This window comes from Trematomus bernacchii, unplaced genomic scaffold (genome assembly GCF_902827165.1).
Source record: "Trematomus bernacchii unplaced genomic scaffold, fTreBer1.1, whole genome shotgun sequence".
Taxonomy (NCBI): Eukaryota; Metazoa; Chordata; class Actinopteri; order Perciformes; family Nototheniidae; genus Trematomus; species Trematomus bernacchii.
The window spans coordinates 1,460,953-1,478,247 of record NW_022987609.1 but is presented as its reverse complement, the minus strand read 5'-3'; the positions used below and the strand labels follow the sequence as shown (position 1 = coordinate 1,478,247).

Genomic DNA, 17,295 nt, shown 5'->3' with positions numbered 1-17,295 from the left:
GGAGCATGACGTCAGCAACTCACTTCAAGGGCCAGTTGCATAAGAATAGTAAATGTGTCTAAAATATAGCCTGCTATAACCCACATTTACCTGTTGCATAAAGCTTCTTTATAAGAGACTAATGTACTTCTGATTCAGATAGCCTGTGGCGCGATGCATTAGAAAATCAACACACTTTTGTACTTGGTAGAAACCTGTAAGGTGGACTAATACAATGGAGTCAAAAGGTGTGTTATTTAGTTGTTTCATCGACTGAACAGAATTGTCAAAATGAAAATGGTTCTTGCCTGGATAGGGCACTCGGCCTTTGGTGGCCAGTTCAGTCAGCAGGACCCCGAAGGACCAGACGTCAGATTTAATGGTGAAGCGGCCGTACAGAGCCGCCTCAGGAGCTGTCCACTTGATGGGGAACTTGGCTCCTACAGGACGACAGGTTTATAAGAAAGTTAAAAGTAGATAATTGCAGCACAGACCAAAACAAGGGCACAACATGCATGCTGCATACATCAAAAAGACCTTATAACCACAGGCTGTACATCACCAGTTCCTAACCCCAGAAAATCAGTCATGAAATGATTTAAAAGCATGAGAAAACCTACAATTCTTGTCTTAAAATGTATACTTTCACCTCTTGAAATCCATAAAAACACAAACGGAGGGAAAAGAAAATCGCTTTTTGGTTGAATTGCTTATAACTCAAAACACACCACCATAACACGTGTGGTACCAAATACATACTACTTCACTTTAAGAGGTCAGAAGCTGTATAAAAGATTGGAAACCAGTGTGCTGCATGCTTTAAGCTTACACCGCTCTACATTGGTCTTACCTTGCCTAGCAGTATATTCATTATCCTCAATGAGGCGAGCCAGACCAAAATCAGCCACTTTGCAAACCAGGTTATCTCCCACCAGGATGTTAGCAGCTCTCAGGTCTCTGTGCACATAGTTCATCCGCTCCACATACGCCATCCCCGAAGCAATCTGAGAAACAGACAAAGCTTTGTGATTGTCTAAACTGAATTACAGAATTACAATTTTGAAGTGATTTAGGTCATGCTGCAGAACATTAACGTGCTGACCTGTGAAGCCATGTCCACCAGCTGAGGGAGGCGGAGCATTTTACCCATGTCGCCTTTCAGGAAATCCAATAAGCTACCTGTTAGCAGACACACACTGCAGGTTAGCATAACACTGCTGGAGCTGTTGTCGTCATTCATTGTATATTTCTGCTTTAAGTATTCACTTCTTGTATTTGTGTATGTAATATGTAATAAAATGTATTTCATGTTTTTTTTTTAAATGATAATACATTTGTTTTGCAGGCAGTAAATGCATCATGGTTTGACCTGGCTTTTATTGGCTCCTAATGTAAACAAACCCTTACAGCATTGCATAATTAGAGTACACATTTACTCATAAAGCTTAAAAACTAGGCTACAACTATTTACTGTTTATTCCATATACAGTAGCCACATATTTATACATTATTAGAGTGTAAACAGTATTTATTCTCATTCACAGTACTTCATTTAAATTCTGTTTATCGTATTCCTGCAGTTTAGTCATTTGCAGAAATTATATCTCTTGCACTATTTTATTTCTTTTTATGACTTAATGTGTTGCCTAGCTATTGTGCATATCCTTTATTCTTTACATTTTTGAAAAACAACAATGAAGAACATTACTTATATACTGTATATAAATGTATATATATATAATGTATGTGAAAGTCCTTGCCGACCTTGTCCCATGTACTCCGTGACGATGTAGATGGGTTCCTCCGACACCACGGCGTAGAGCTGGACCAGCTTTTCATGTCTCAGTTTCTTCATGACCTGAGCTTCCATCAGGAAGGCCTCGGGGGACATGGTGCCGGTCTTCAGGGTCTTTATTGCCACCCGGGTTGTACCGTTCCACGTTCCTAAAAGAAATATTTAAAAAAAGGAGATGTGAGTCATATGTAGGAATTGATAAAGTAGTATCAACTTAAAGCATAAGGTCATGGAAAATCCAAAGAAAATCACTATTACAGACATAGCAATGCTAAACTAGTGATTTTTCAACCAGTTGTGCCTGCCTTTCTTTAGTCAGCACAGAGAATAGGAGGACAGATTGTTAGTTTCTGAACATCTGAATACCACATGTTTCAAATCAGAGTATATGAAAACTATTAAGAGGCTACCAGGTTTAACAAGAACAATATGATATATACAGTACTGTAAAAATAGTTATATATAAGTTATAACATGTGGCAAATGTGATGGCAAATGGTTGAAAAAGCTTTTTAAAAAAAATGGTTAAAGCATCTAGCTTCTCCTGTGAATTTGGTAGAAGAAAAAAACGTATAATGATACAGCGTTCATTATTTGGAATATATTGGGATAATAAAAGCAACAAACCCTAACCCCTAACCCAACAAAAAGCAATTGTTCATTTCTATTTTTAGGAAAAATAGCAGCAATAGACCTACTGATATACAATTTGTTTTGCTGCTTATTCAATTTCATCATTTGTCTATTTGACCAGGACAATGAAATAAGAAATACTGTAAATATGTCCTTAAGAGTGTGTGGAAAGTCGGTCATGAGCTGCAGTAACAACACAAGCATTTAAGGGAACAGAAAGAAATCCAATGCACTTTCTTGGGGAAAAATCTGAAGAATGCAACTTCTAAATGCACTTTGCTCTTCACACAGTTTGTTCATATTTAACTGGAAGTGTGCCTTCAAACATCCTTTTTCAGTGAGCAATAACAGCTAAGTTCTCCACAGAAAGACAGAAAACCTGCAGAATATTTCAGAGGTTCAGTTTTTCTTTTCAAGACATAGATCAAAGCACGGCTTACCCATCCAGACCTCTCCAAAGCAGCCCTGTCCGAGCTTCAGATCCAGATGGAGGGAGTCTCTGGGGATCTCCCAGGCGTCCTTAGATAAGCCCTGAGTCTGAGGCTTCAGAACCGGACAAATGTCTGATAGACTGTGACACAGCCCATCAGCATGCTCTGTGAAACACAAGATAAGAAATGCGGTATCAAAGACCATTCCTGCTTCTTTCTAAACTACAGAGGGATATCTTTAGGGTACAGGAAACAAAGCAAGTGTCAAAAAACCCAAATATGACAATAAGAGAAAAGACGACTCACTGCGATAGTGGTTGACCAGCTGCTGCAGGTTGCTGAATTGTGTGCGTGATGTGATGTAAAAGCCTCCGCTGTCCAGCTTCCTGATCTTGTAGTGCTTCACATTCAGCCCTTTGGTGTTGTCATAGTCCAACACAGACAGACAGTAGGCACCTGGAAAGAAGAAAACAATAATAAATACGAATTCTAATGATATGGGGTTATACAAGTGTTTGCATGGATGTAAAAAGGAGAAATTAAGCTTTAAAGTGTTGGTGACAATGTGGTCATTACACCACCAGAGGGCAGCATCAGTCAGGTTAAATAAACAGAGTTCTGTACTGTATGATGTGGACCAGTGGCAGTACAGTCCTCAGCTCCACACTGACCTAATTCTGTCGGGCTAACCCCCCCAATACCCCCCCAACTCACTCTACTCACCCCCCTCCACCCCTCCATCCCCACCTTGTCCCTTTTCTCATTCAACGCCGAGCTGACATAGAAATCCCATAATAGGAAACTACGGGAGCCCTGTAATTTACATGTGTACAAATCACACACTCTTACACACTAGCTGAGGGGACTGTGTTTCTGCATCAGAGAAGCTGCCTATCAGAACCATCTCCAGTCCCATAGGCGTCTCATCCAACCTTTTCCCCATCTGTCCAAATAGACTCTCTTCTGCACCCACACCACCACGAACAGCAGGGCGTCACGTCTTAATGCTAGACAGAATTCACTTTCATCTTCTTGGTGCAATTTTTGGGTAATACTTGTCATGAGCCTCATGTTTGAGACCTGAACGTTTGAAAAGTTCAGATGCAAGAGAACACGAAGTAGTCTTCACAAACACTTCTACATTTGACAAAAAGTTGCATTAAGTCGATTTTGTACAAAGGTACTTTGGTACGTATAGGCCTACCATAGATTGAATAATAACGTCTTCTTCCAATAGTTTTTGTTAAACCCCCTGGTCTGTTAAGCCAAAAAACGCATAACCCTATTGAGCCCCTTTGGTATAGTTTAGCTTAATAGAGCTGTGTATTATTTGACATATTTTGTTGCTTCAGGTGCAAAACGATATGCAAGTTTCAGTAATAAATCAAAATGATAACGTGCAAATCAGAATAGGTATCAGAACAACATATTGCTCATTTCTAATACTGTCAATCCTTCACAACCTCAGAATATGTCTGCTCAACACTACCTCCTTTAATCTACACAGCTCTCCACTTAGAAAATTAAATATGTCAAATACTATATTCAATTATCTTTTACTGATCTTAGTTTTTTTTTGTGTAAATATTGTCTTTATTTATAATTTGTTAAAATAGTCTTCATAACGGTACTATTTTGGGCTCCTTTTTTAAAACATATTCCTCTTTCTATGTATGCAACATTTACACCAAAGCAAATTCCTCAAATTTCTCATTCTGATTCAAGGCCTTGAAAATGAGTCTTTTCATAAAAGATATTGATATTTATTTCAAAACAAGCTTTTTAAATATTAAAGCATTTGAATCAAACTTTTTATACTGCACACTTTATGTAACTCGATGCTAAGAACACATTTAGGTCACGACTTGAGGTTTCATACCCTTACGTCCGGTCTACAGAGGCAGAATAATGATGAGTTAGCTTCTGTGGCTCCACATGCTTACCTTTGGTGGTCTCACTCTCTCGCACCAGGAAAGTCCCTCTCCTGTTCTCTAAACTTAGCAGCAGCCTCTCAGAGTCGCGGCGAGTGACTTTGCCAAAGTACCACCTGGTGAGGTTGAGAAAGAAAAACATGGGACACACAGGGAACAGGTTGGTGAGGGGGCGATGATGAATGTGGGTGTGGAAGAGAAGGAATGACGAAGCGAGGGTCAGTTATTGCTCATGTTTTCAGAAAGTGCAGTGAATCGACAGTATGTCTTTGCATACCAGATGCAATGCATACTAATGCCTACTGTGCAACAGCTGCTTACCTGGACTCTAGAGTCAGTCTGAGATGACTGGAGAGGCAGGAGGAAAAGTGAAAAATTGAGTTGTTAGAAAAGTATAAAGTAGTTTGAGTGACTTGATTGTTCAAGCAAGCAGGTTAGCAAGTAAAGAACAGTAGTGCATGTCTCCAAGGAGAAGAAAACAGTAAACATACCAGAGACATTTCAATGAATACTTCCATATTTTGGAAAATACACTTGTCTAGACTTAAATGCAATGATTAATACCACTCTCATGTTTGTACGGTCAATACGAAGCAAAAGCCAGTTAGCATAGCATAAGCCTCGAAACTGAGGGAAACAGCTAGCCAAAAAACACTTATGACATGACCGCTTAATTTACATTTCTGCACTAGGTTCTTTACAGATGCAATATTTACTCAAAATATAGTGTGTTAATAAGTGAACTTTAAGGGTCAACATAGGTGGAATGTGTTACTTTTGGACAGAGGCCAGGGTAGCAGTTTTCCCCTGTTGCTAGTCTCTATTTTAAGCCAAGCTAGGTGTAGATTCATATTAAACGGACAGACATGAGTGTCTTAATTGTCTAATTTTACTCTTGAAAAATAGGCAAACATCATCAAACTGTTCTTCTGAGTGCTCATTTTGTATTCACATGTGAATAAAAAGCAAGATTTTTTTTATAGAATCAAGTATTTGAGTGTCATAGCTTTCACATGCTTGATGAAACACAGATTGAAAAGGAAGAGTAAGGAGGAAAAAGGAGGTTTTACTCTTCTGCCTGGATGGAGTCAGATGGAGCCACATAATTGCTGGGGATGTAGCCGCTCTCTCCAGTGGTCAGGGAGCGAGCCAGCCACCAGTCGCCTTCTCTGCACAGATGAAACGAAAACACACAGCTTCACAGAGGCTCATCACACATCCACAACACACACACAAACAGTCCTTCTGACTTTAAGGGCTAGTGTTTATCAAGTGTCTCAGAGTATGAATACTTTATTGCTGAGGATTTTTGCTTTTTTGTGCATTCACTCAAAAAAATATTTGTTGTTGTTGCCACAGTTATTGAGCTCCTGGCTCCTGGAGAAACTTGATAAATAAAAAGCCCAGATATCTTTACTGTTAAAAAATATATTTGAAGGTTATCAGAATCAGAATCAGAAACAGGTTTATGCAACTATGAACAAACATGCATCCATGTGGGAATGACAACCGTGAGGGATGGAGCTTGTGTGCTAAACTTAATCAGGATGTGAGTAGCTTTGCAGCACTACTGTATTAATTTAGAGAATCCTAAATTAAATTACAGTTTAATTACAATAATTTATTCGTCTTTGTTGAGATTAATTGAATAAAGTGCTGCAAGGCTTTACACCACCTCCCCCTGACTACTGTAGGGTTTATGGGGCATGGGCAGAGTTATGTGGTTTGTGCCTTTCTAGACCAGTGGTTTTACGGCAAAAGTAGAGCATGTGCTTCAGGTGATACAAACACACAGCCAGACAAACAGCACATTCAAATACAACGCTAGAGGAGCTTCACAAACCTGCAGTTCACCTTCCTCCTGTAAAAAAAAAGGTTTGTGATGGAGAAATGGAAAGTAGAGATGAAAGGGAAATAATGGAAAAGAGATTAAAGAAACACAGAGAGCACGTTTTGAGCAGTGGATGAACAGCAGAGTACACGGAACACACTCATAATACCACCAATATGCATGTAAAATATTTAAACCATTACATAACTTGCGGACAAAGGATTAGGCTGACTACTTGCAGGGTCATAATAATATCATAAAAAGAGCCCATCAGATCACTATGCATGGCTTAAAAAGTATAAATGGTCTAAGCCAAGACGAGTGTATCTGACTGTGATAGCCCGTTAACTAATCTTGGATATTTTTTAATGGATTCTGGGTGTACTTGACCCAATAATGACCCAGGTCTTTGGCTTAAGGGGCCAGATGCAGCGATAATCCACTATTGTCCTCGGCTCCTGCCTTCTAGGTCAGTAGTTTGTTAGTGGGCAAGCAGCACTGGGGGTGATTCATTACAATTTATGGGTCACTGCACCCATATTGATTCATAACGCAAGCCCCTATTTAAACAAACAAGCATGACTCCCCATAAACAGGTTAGATTGATGTGGTAACTGGGTCTTGCACAGCGTCTAATTCCCAGGGAAAAGCGATACAAATATCCATGTCCATACTGAGGTGGGCTGAGCAATTCTTTTTGAATGAAGCAAAAATTGTCAGTGACACAAAAAGCAAGCTCCACTGAGGGAAGCCCGTTTCTATGGTTACAGTGGCTTTCAGAGAGACGACAAGTGACATGCGTTTTGGGTGCAAAGCAGCCAGTCAGACCACTGAGGACAAACTCAGACAGACAGTCTGTGGACGTGTTTATGTGCAGAATTTGTCATCAAACACACAGCGAATGTGTAGGGAAAAGTGTTCTTGGATCAATGTTTAGTTAACTTGTTTGTAAAAAGGGAAACAGAAATGAGCATTGGATTAGTTTTGTGTTTTCCTTACGTGTTGTTCACTATCTGGAGGCGTTCACCCTTCTTGAAGGAGAGGTCTGAGGCCGTCCTCGACTCGTAGTCATACAAAGCCACGAAGGTCGTCACGCCTCCTATCAAGGGATAACGTTTGGAGATTATTTTTTCACACAGGAAATAAAACAACCGACAAAACAAACCAAGCTGATGTCCTCACCTGCTAGTGTGATTCTGTTGGGAGAGGTGACAGCGTTATTGTCCACGCCTCCAAACAGGGTCAGCTCTGAGGTTTTAGTCATGGACGGATTGCCCCCCAAACCATCCGTAGCAGGACTACGGTTGGGTGTGAGGGACTGTTGGTTGGAGTGGTGTCCGCCGGCCCCCCCTCCGGAGCTGAGGGTGCCCTCGAGGCTGCGGGTTCGATGGCCGACATCCTTGGGCTTACTCTTGGATCCCCCCATGGCCCAGGACTGCAGAGCATTCAAGGACAGAGAGGAAAAGTCAATGAGATTAAGTGTAATACAATAAAATTGCATTTCAAGGCACTTTTAAAGAGGAATACCATAATAAATGTACATTGCTTCTTATGTTATTTTCTCAGAATACATGCTCTGGAAAAATTCCTCTGACAGCAAATACGCCAGATGCAGAAACCAGAGACGTGGCTCTAAGCCCACTGAGACTCAGTATCATGTAGACCACATGAACCACAGCTTCCCAACGGATAGGGGAGCAGCTGCCACTCCTTGTTCAGCGCAGACATGACACACACTGCCACCAGCTGAACACACCACACACACACACACACACACACACACACACACACACACACACACACACACACACACACACACCACACACACACACACACACACACACACCACACACACACACACACACACACACACACACACACACACACACACACACACACACACACACACACACACACACACACACACACACACACACACACACACACACACACACACACACACACACACACACACACACACACACACACACACACACACACACACACACACACACACACACACAATTATTCAAACTGATCATTTCAAGATGAGTCAGCTATTTTTTGTAAAGTTACCGCCCACCACACCCTTTTTACATCACTGCTACAATACTCATTGAGGGGTAACTAATATCTGCTATTCATCTTTCATTTAGAGCTAAATATGAGCTGATTAACAGGAGATTAGTCACCAATCATTTTAATTAATTTGCAGCAATGAATCTGCAAGGCTATGCTCAGGCAAAGTGTTGCTAACACCAGCAAGCTAACATGCTCACCCTATTAGGCTTTTGTGGGTCTTCCCTTTCCTGTTGTGTGTTATATAGGTTTGTGTGCATGTAAATGGTCTACAAAGGCTACAATCCCTTTTTCCCTCAGAGGGAGTTTCTCTTCCAAACACTCTTTCCCCCCCCCCCAACCCCTCCTGAAACGCCTCCATTGGACTCCATTGTCTGGCAGTGGCTCAGTCAGTAGGGGCTTGGACTGTGAGCCGTAGGGTCACCGGTTCAAGTCCCCAACCAGACCTAAAATATGGAGTGTGGACTGCTACTTGGAGAGGTCCCAGTTCACCTCCTGCCCTGCCGTGGTGCCCTTAAGCAAGGCACCGGACACCCACCTTCCCCCCTCACATCCATTGCTCCCCGGGCGCTGTACAATAGCTGCCCACTGCTCCTAGTACTAGACTCCTGGTACTAGGATGGGTTAAAAGCAGAGAACACATTTCACTGTGTGTGCTGTGTGCTCTGCATGTGTGACCATTAAAGAGGGTCTCATCCCTCCCATTCTATTCTATTGTTTACTTCTGTAACATATAGTGTCCTCACTATGTAACACTTGCATTTCTATTGGCTTGCACTTGAACACATTGTACGTGATAGGCTAAGGGGCGGGACATCTCTAAGTGGTTGACCAATCACAACAGAGCCGACCAGCTAACCAATCAGAGCAGACTGGGCTCTGGTTTCAGACAGAGGGTGAAAAGAGGGGCTGCAGCACATTATATTAGCTTTTTGAACATTAAAGCATGGAAACATGTCACATTGTCACAGTTGAGGCACATCATACTGATATGAACCTGAACAGGCCCCCTTTAATGAATCACTATGTTCACCTGTTAGTTGATAACTGAAGTAACTTTGGCCTTGTGTGCTTGGGAAGTAGCTAAAAATGGCCTAGAAGAAACGTAAATGCTCTGTTGCTTGTGTGAACTGTAGGGTAATAATTCTCTGTTGTTACATCACTTCAAGTGCATGACCCCGTTTGCTTTACTCTTAGCGCATGTGATCCATTGTTAATTTAAAATAATTGATCAGTGCAGCTTTAATGGCAGATCAATGTGTGTTCTCTGGATCATTTCCACTTATGTAACAGCACATTACTTGAACATAGCTTTCATTTTATTTTACGTTGCAGACTGTTAAACTAAACCAGTGATTCAGTTTCAAATAAATGTAATCAGTGAAAGCATCAGTGAGTTCTCAGTAAAGGACAACATTTGAGACGATCAAACAAGATCTAATAAAAACAGACCAAAGGTCAAGAGGGCTGTTTTGGATTGAATTGTGTTCCTCTTCATCACTGAAGCTTCGCCCGCCCACTCAGGCTGATGAAGTGGCTCTAATAACAGCTTAGTGTCGGGAAATCATTACACTAAGCCAAGGATCATTAAGACTCAAGCCTGTGCTATCATGGTTGGATATAGCCACAGGGGTCAACTAGGAAATGCTAATTTACAAAAAAAACATTTAGGTGGGGTGGCTTTAGAGTCCATTCTGATCAACAGAGGAGTGTGTGGGGAGTGTCAAGCTGCTCCGCCTTCTGCTCACATCCTCTGCATGACTGTTGCTATTTAGGAGGACATGCATCTGTTGGATCTGACATTGGAGTCAGCATGTCCTCACTCTCATTCACAGGCTAATCCTAAACGAGAGACGAGCTACTACGCTACACAGGCTAGCAGGCACGCTCCCAGTCACAGTGATGCAGTGACATATGGTAGGAAAATGTGTGGCACAGAGATGAGCAGTTATCTAACCACGCTAGAGATATTACTGAAGCTGTCATGGTTTCTGTCATTTTGGAAGCTTCCTCATTGCCCCCCTTTTTTTCAGACAATCTGCTAGGAGATAAGACGCAGAGACAATGTAGGAGACAAGGGCTTTCAGTCAGTTTTAGGAGATTTATAGACATAGAGTATGTGCACATTGGAGCGCATCCAGCAGTTTAAATAGATATTACAACAGACAGAGCGACGGATAGAGGACCGAAAGGACGAGAGGAGGGAGAAAGGGGAGGGGAATAAGGCTGCTCGATTTAGAAAATATAAATAATGCGATTATTTTGTCCAATATAGGAGGATGTGATAATTTTGCATCATTATGTAATTAACTTCATTGAAAAATATACTCAACTGATCATGGTGTGATTTTTTACCAGGATCTGTACCAAATATATGTTTGTTATGTCTTTAGAACATGATTTGTAGGCTGGGATATCTCTGCATTTCCACAATATTTTATTTTAAAAAGGGTATTTGAACACATATTTAGACTTTAACAAATATTTCCATCCTGCTATTTGAATTTTGCAACAGTCCATATTGCCATTTCCATCACATTTTGATTAATCGTGCAGCCCTAGAGGGGCACATAGCACAGCGGTTCATTTTAGGTTGGCACCACAAATGGGCAAGATGGGGGAGGGGGGGGAGAGGAAGTAAGTGGAGAGGGGGTCAATGAGGGCCGGACAGTCGATATCTTCCCCTGAGGGCATGTTTGCACAAAGGGGGTCGCATCCCAGTTAGTGTAACGTAGCGTGCAGGTTGACACACACAGAGCGCAGACACAAAGATGACGGGTGTCTCAGGGAGCAGCTCTTTGTATGATTTGTGCTCAGACTGGTTGCATAGTTAATAAGCCATCGGAGCACGGGGGAGACGCTTTTTTCTCTCATCTCCAGTCATTCGCCGCGTAACGGCTCTCCCCCGTTTGACACAGATGAAGCTTTCACTTAAGGGTTTGTCGCCCTAATGAGATAACTCAGACGGTGGTTAAATAACACATTTTGTGGACAGACCATTACTAAATAATGGTGACTGACTTGTGCAGGCATATGCGTGTTTGGAGGCAGCTGTATATATATATATATATATTTTTTTTTTTTCTCCCAATACTCTGACCCAGACTGCGTACCCAGACTAAAACACCGCACAGCGTCGACCAAGGAAACACCAAACGGAGTTTTAAGAGAGTCTCTGGCTTTTCTTCACACTCAGTTTGCAACAAAGCCCTCTTTTGTCAGATCACAGCAGGCGGCATAAACAAGACACAGAAGTGGCCTGTGGCTCGCGGGCTGCCAGATTTTAGCGTGTTTTAGCTCCAACAGCCGGCAGGAAATATGGAAACACAGGAAGTCATGAAGCCAGACAATGTCATGTTTTTGCAGGAATCATGTTTGCGAGTGTCTCATCAGCAGCTAATATAACGCGAGCTTGATTCTGGCCTAATAGGGTTTAGGCACTGTAACAAGCACCCACTGTCTGTGGGGGGAGGCAGGGCTGCATGTAAAATCCCTCTGGCAAGCAAGAAGGGGGGGTATGTGGCTGGCTGGGTGGGGGATTTACTTAATTATGCATAAGATCTGACAATGAATTCCAAATCCTTCAAGTCTCCTGGGCTTTTGGTAAAAGGGAATAGTCTTTTAATATTGCTTCCGGGGTTGTTTTCCCCCCCTACACATCCCTGTTTTGCTTGCTTTTCATTCGGTATGAAAGGAAAACAATTACAACCCATGAATAGTAGCCTCTCATTGACATAAAAGAAAAGAGGTGGTGTCATTCATCTAAAAAGAGGCTGATGGAGTGTTTGCCAAGGCAGGATCATGACACTGGTCCGTTTTTCACTAACAACACCGGCTTTGTCGAGGTACTGTGCGCTGGCTAGTTTAAAAAGAATCTTGGCATGGTTGCAGGAAGGATGAAATAGGCAACACATTTGAACAATCTTGCTTCAGATTCTTTTTTTACTTTCTTTTTTTTGCAGACAACAAAAAACATAACAGGAGGAATAACATAACTTGCATAACTTCACCTGTTGTAAATCAGATCAGATTCCTTTCCTCATGAAACAACACATGTACAGATACTGTCCTTCGCTTCACATCAACAAAATGACACCACGATACCTGTACTGGTATGTTAGTATCATTACATTCCAGAGGAAACAAGTGCAGTGAATCAAAGTAAGTACGAAATAAAATAAAATAAATAGGTGGTGCTTGAGACAGGTGTTGTCTGTTTTAATGGCGACCATGTTTTATTAAACGTGTCTGTTTTCAGCTGTAACCTTGTTGTGATTTTTTCTATAGAATAAACATTTCTTACCCTTTTTTTTTACTCAATGTACTATGCTAGGGGAGTGTCGCTTCAGCCAAGAAACTGTTATCATTGGTTCTGCTATTAAAAGTTGAATTCTTAGTAAGAAAACCACATTTCTGTCTGTCAACACCGGGCAGTAGTTTGGAATGCATTCTTATCAGAGACTTCCCACTTTGACGCTGAAGCAAAACCAAACTCATACTGAGAGAAACGGTAAACTCAGCTACGTGAAGTGGCATGTCAGGACCTGAATGCTGCAATGACAGCTACAGTAGACCCTTCACGTGTCCCTCCTTGCTATGGGCCTGTGATATAACACATGGAGAGGGCATGTTCTGACAGTCTACCTTCACTTAAAGACCCGGCACCTGATGCCTCAGGCAGAAAGGGGAAAAGTCACATTTAGGCATATTATGCAACACTACAATTACAACATGGGACAGTTGTCTTCACACTTTGTAGGAATGACAAGAGCTACTTCATAAAGACGGGACTTTCGTTAGTTCCTGTTCACATTGAATCACTGAAGGCAAGAAATATGAGATGAGCTAAAATTCCAAGAAAGACAAATACAGAAGAAGAAAAAACACTTTTGACATGGTCTACTTTTTTATCTTTATGCATTATTAAATCATTTGAATAAAACAATTAATTTCCAAGGTGAGTCTCAAGATACTGTGACTAGTTTGAACATAATTATCAGATTAGGTCGTCAGAAATAAATGCTTTCCTCAGCCTTCCTGAAACATTAGTGGGTGTGACCCCTCTTGAAGAGCAGCCATGAACCTGCTGTGCGTCATAGGAAGTGTATCATTCATAATTAAGTGCGCATTTCAGGTTAAGTTGTAGCCTTTTTAGTAGATAACGCCAGTTTGTATATCGGACTTGTTTTAAGATGACAGCAATAAAGACTTTGTATTTTATTGTTTTGCACAATTAAAAAATACACAAACATAACAAATAACACATGATAAACAGTGCACAAAGAGGCAAAAAACACACTGGGCTTGTATGGAGCTTCCACATAAATAATGTTAAAAATACAAATGTTATAAAAAAAAAACATCAAAACGAACAGAAAGGAAAATGTGAAAAGGTGGTCAAAAGATTTTTCAGGCATTTTCCAAACAATCCTTAGAGCAGGGGTGTCAAACTCAATTTCATCGCGGGCCACATTTGCATAAAGGTTGCACTCAAAGGGCCGGTTGTAACTATATAAATATATATAATATATATAAAATAATGTATTATTTTACATTATTGCCTCTGAATTGGATTATTATCAGATAGGATAATAACTTAGCAATTAACTACGTCTGAAAGCAGATGTCCAGGGCAAATAATTGCAAGTCTCTTCAGTGTGCATGTCACAAAACGAGATGCATTGTGGGACATGTAGTTTATGGGCAACCTGCTTCTGTAAACTGGCATGTAACCGTATAATAAACTTGTATATTCTTTGCAAGCTCTTGCGGGGCCACATAAAATGAAGTCGCGGGCCGGATTTGGCCCCCGGGCCTTGAGTTTGAGACCCCTGCCTTAGAGGTACAGCATTTTGTTATGTTTGAAAAGCTATCCAGATTTGTGTTCCCTAAAAACGGATGGAAAATGTAGCTGTATACATTTTAATATGCATGATTAGATAAACTATAATACATAGATTTAAGTATGAGTTTTAGATGGCTAGTAGCTGATTCTTTTAAGGATCTGATGCTGACACGCTCCTAACGTGGTTTGTGTCTGTTTATAACTCTGTTACTTCAGCAGAAGATGGTGAGATCATTTTCTCTGAGTCGCCCGAGCTAGACCACTTATTAAGCAGAAGTACATTTTACATCAGAAAAGCGAGATGAGATCATCCTGAATGAGGCCATTGTGCAGGACGTGTCCCACACAGTCTACACACAAGGACCCACAGACCCCAGATGCCCGTTAGAAGCAACCTGCCTATGCAGTTCTAATAGCTATAATAATATACATACATTTATACCATGGGTCCTAATTTAAAGTATCACACACTCTCAGGGTCAGACACTTCTATCAGTTATTTTAAAGGATACAGTCACAGATTTCCTCATGTCTGCTGTCTGTTTTAATGTTACACAATATGCTCATTTACTTAAACGTCCCTAAAATAACAATAATAACAATCTTGGTTTTATCTTCAGATGACATTCAATTTCATAATAACATTTTGAGAAGAAATAAGTTGACATTTGTCACCATGTTTTTTTCTTGGTTTATTCTTGTGGGTAGGTGGTTAAGCGAGCTGAGTGAACAAAGGCAGAATATCATCCTGTTTTAAATGAATTTGCATAAGCCCTCAAACGTTAAAAATGGTGCGTGTGTGTGTATTTGCCCTGTTCACATTTGCTTGAGAGTATGAACATGGATGGTATTTACTTAAACCAAAATCACACACAAAGAACCAACCCCAACCAAATGGTAAAAGAATCCTGTCTTGTTTTTATTTTACAATGTTTACAATGCAATTACTGGCTGCTTTGCACTACTTAATGTTGTTAAAGCAGTGTTGTAAAAAAATATAGTGCAATATCTAGTTTTACCAATTACTTCTGTTATCTGGCTGCTATGATATCACATTTAAATGTACCACTTAATTTGTACAATACTACAACTTATCTTTTCTACCTTCGATGTGTACTTGTTTCATGTATATAAGCCTATTAGTATTATTCTCTTTAACTGTACTGTCCCCTTCACTTTAACAATGTCCCTCAGTGGGAGGAATAAAGCCTTTCTGATTTCTCGATGGAGTGAAAAAGAACAAACGATGAAGCTCAGGACATGCTGGTCTATAGGGACTGTACACTTGTGTCTCTGTGAGCGACTGATCCTGATGTCGGCCTGGCGGATGTGTTCCCTCATCTAAATGCTCTCTATGTAATTATTACAGCAGGGGGGTGGGGAGAATAGGGAGGCTTTGGCTTCCTGCGTCACCAGCCCCCAATCGAAGCGTAATCCAGCGCTGCTTGTTCTGACCAGATTATCAACATCTATGCCCTCATCGTACTCGCCAAACGCTCTGATGACACTCCATCTGGGGCCCTGAACACAACACGAGACGGGACAGACCGGCCAAACAAGTGCTGCCGTTAGGCCTCAAAGCAAGCGCTTCTCTGAGCCTGTCTCAACAAATCCTGGAGCTCTGGGAACAATTCCACCCTCAACAGTTTACGAGACAGTTTGATAAAGTAACCACAACAGGTGGGCTGGTTCCTGGTTGCGCACAAACATTGGTAATAGTCGAACGTCATCTTGTTTCTCTTCTGCTTCAACAAAACACCAATGGAGGAAATGGCTGCTTGGTTGTGTTTGTTCATCAGTGATCTCTACCCCCGCACAGGTTTCAGCGAGTGACTAGTAGTAGATGAAGTAAGACAGCTAAGAGGATGTCATAAAACTAGATTCTTTTAGTGAAGCTAATGCAGTAACACCTCATCTGGTTGGGGTTATAGATAGGAAATGTACCTGCAGGATTCTTGCTTTTGAGTTAGTTTCTTCATGGTTGAATGCACTTATTGTAAGTCGCTTTGGATAAAGGCGTCAGCTAAATGAAATGTAATGTAATGTCACAAAAACTCGTGGCATTTAAGCTTCTTTTCCATAGCGAGTACACACTGGATCAGACTGAGAACCACTCAGAGGAGCTCCTACGTGTTTGGAGGTCCGAAGGTAAACAAACGCCCCCGATGGCAGGACTTTGCTGAGTCCTACAGTAGATAGAGTGTGTGTGTGTGTGTGTGTGTGTACCGATCCCCCCCCCCCCCCCATGCTCCTGTCACGGGCAGACACAGGGATGGGGAGGTGGTGAAGTCAATATTTACCACTCAACACGCACACACACACAAATATACACACAGCCTGTTGCCATGGAGGCGATTCCAAGCATTCCACAAACCAACAAACTGCACAGATGTAAGATAGCTGCACACACACACACACACACACACACACACACACACACACACACACACACACACACACACACACACACACACACTTTCTGGGCCAAAACGCTGCATGCCTTTCTGATGAAGAAAAGGGCAAGATTAGCGACGGCTTTCTGAATTATGCGGAATGTCTGTCACTTAGTGAAAGCATTTGGGAAAGTGACAGAGAAAGAGAGAAGGTGAGACACCCTGAAGGAATTCTTTCCATTGTGATATTTCCGGGGTATATTGCAGGAAGATTCCCATAAAAAACATCTTGTTTACTCATTTCTACGGCCTCTCTGCAGTGCATCGCTTCTATAATAGGATCAGAGGCCCTTATCCCTTACTGTGAGCCTGTGCATT

At 41.4% G+C, this 17,295-nt stretch overlaps 1 protein-coding gene across 1 annotated transcript in view; it reads right to left on the bottom strand.

Moving 5' to 3' along the window:
• Positions 1 to 17,295, bottom strand: part of src (v-src avian sarcoma (Schmidt-Ruppin A-2) viral oncogene homolog) — a 31,739-nt gene that overhangs the window by 2,638 nt on the left and 11,806 nt on the right. The window contains exons 2-11 of the mRNA XM_034131935.1: positions 7,783 to 8,035; positions 7,600 to 7,699; positions 5,840 to 5,938; positions 4,782 to 4,885; positions 3,145 to 3,294; positions 2,848 to 3,003; positions 1,744 to 1,923; positions 1,082 to 1,158; positions 830 to 983; positions 288 to 419 (exon numbers count right to left, since the gene is read on the bottom strand). Coding sequence (XP_033987826.1) covers positions 288 to 419; positions 830 to 983; positions 1,082 to 1,158; positions 1,744 to 1,923; positions 2,848 to 3,003; positions 3,145 to 3,294; positions 4,782 to 4,885; positions 5,840 to 5,938; positions 7,600 to 7,699; positions 7,783 to 8,026 — 1,396 coding nt within the window. The 5' untranslated portion in view covers positions 8,027 to 8,035. The remainder of the gene's footprint in view (positions 1 to 287; positions 420 to 829; positions 984 to 1,081; positions 1,159 to 1,743; positions 1,924 to 2,847; positions 3,004 to 3,144; positions 3,295 to 4,781; positions 4,886 to 5,839; positions 5,939 to 7,599; positions 7,700 to 7,782; positions 8,036 to 17,295) is intronic.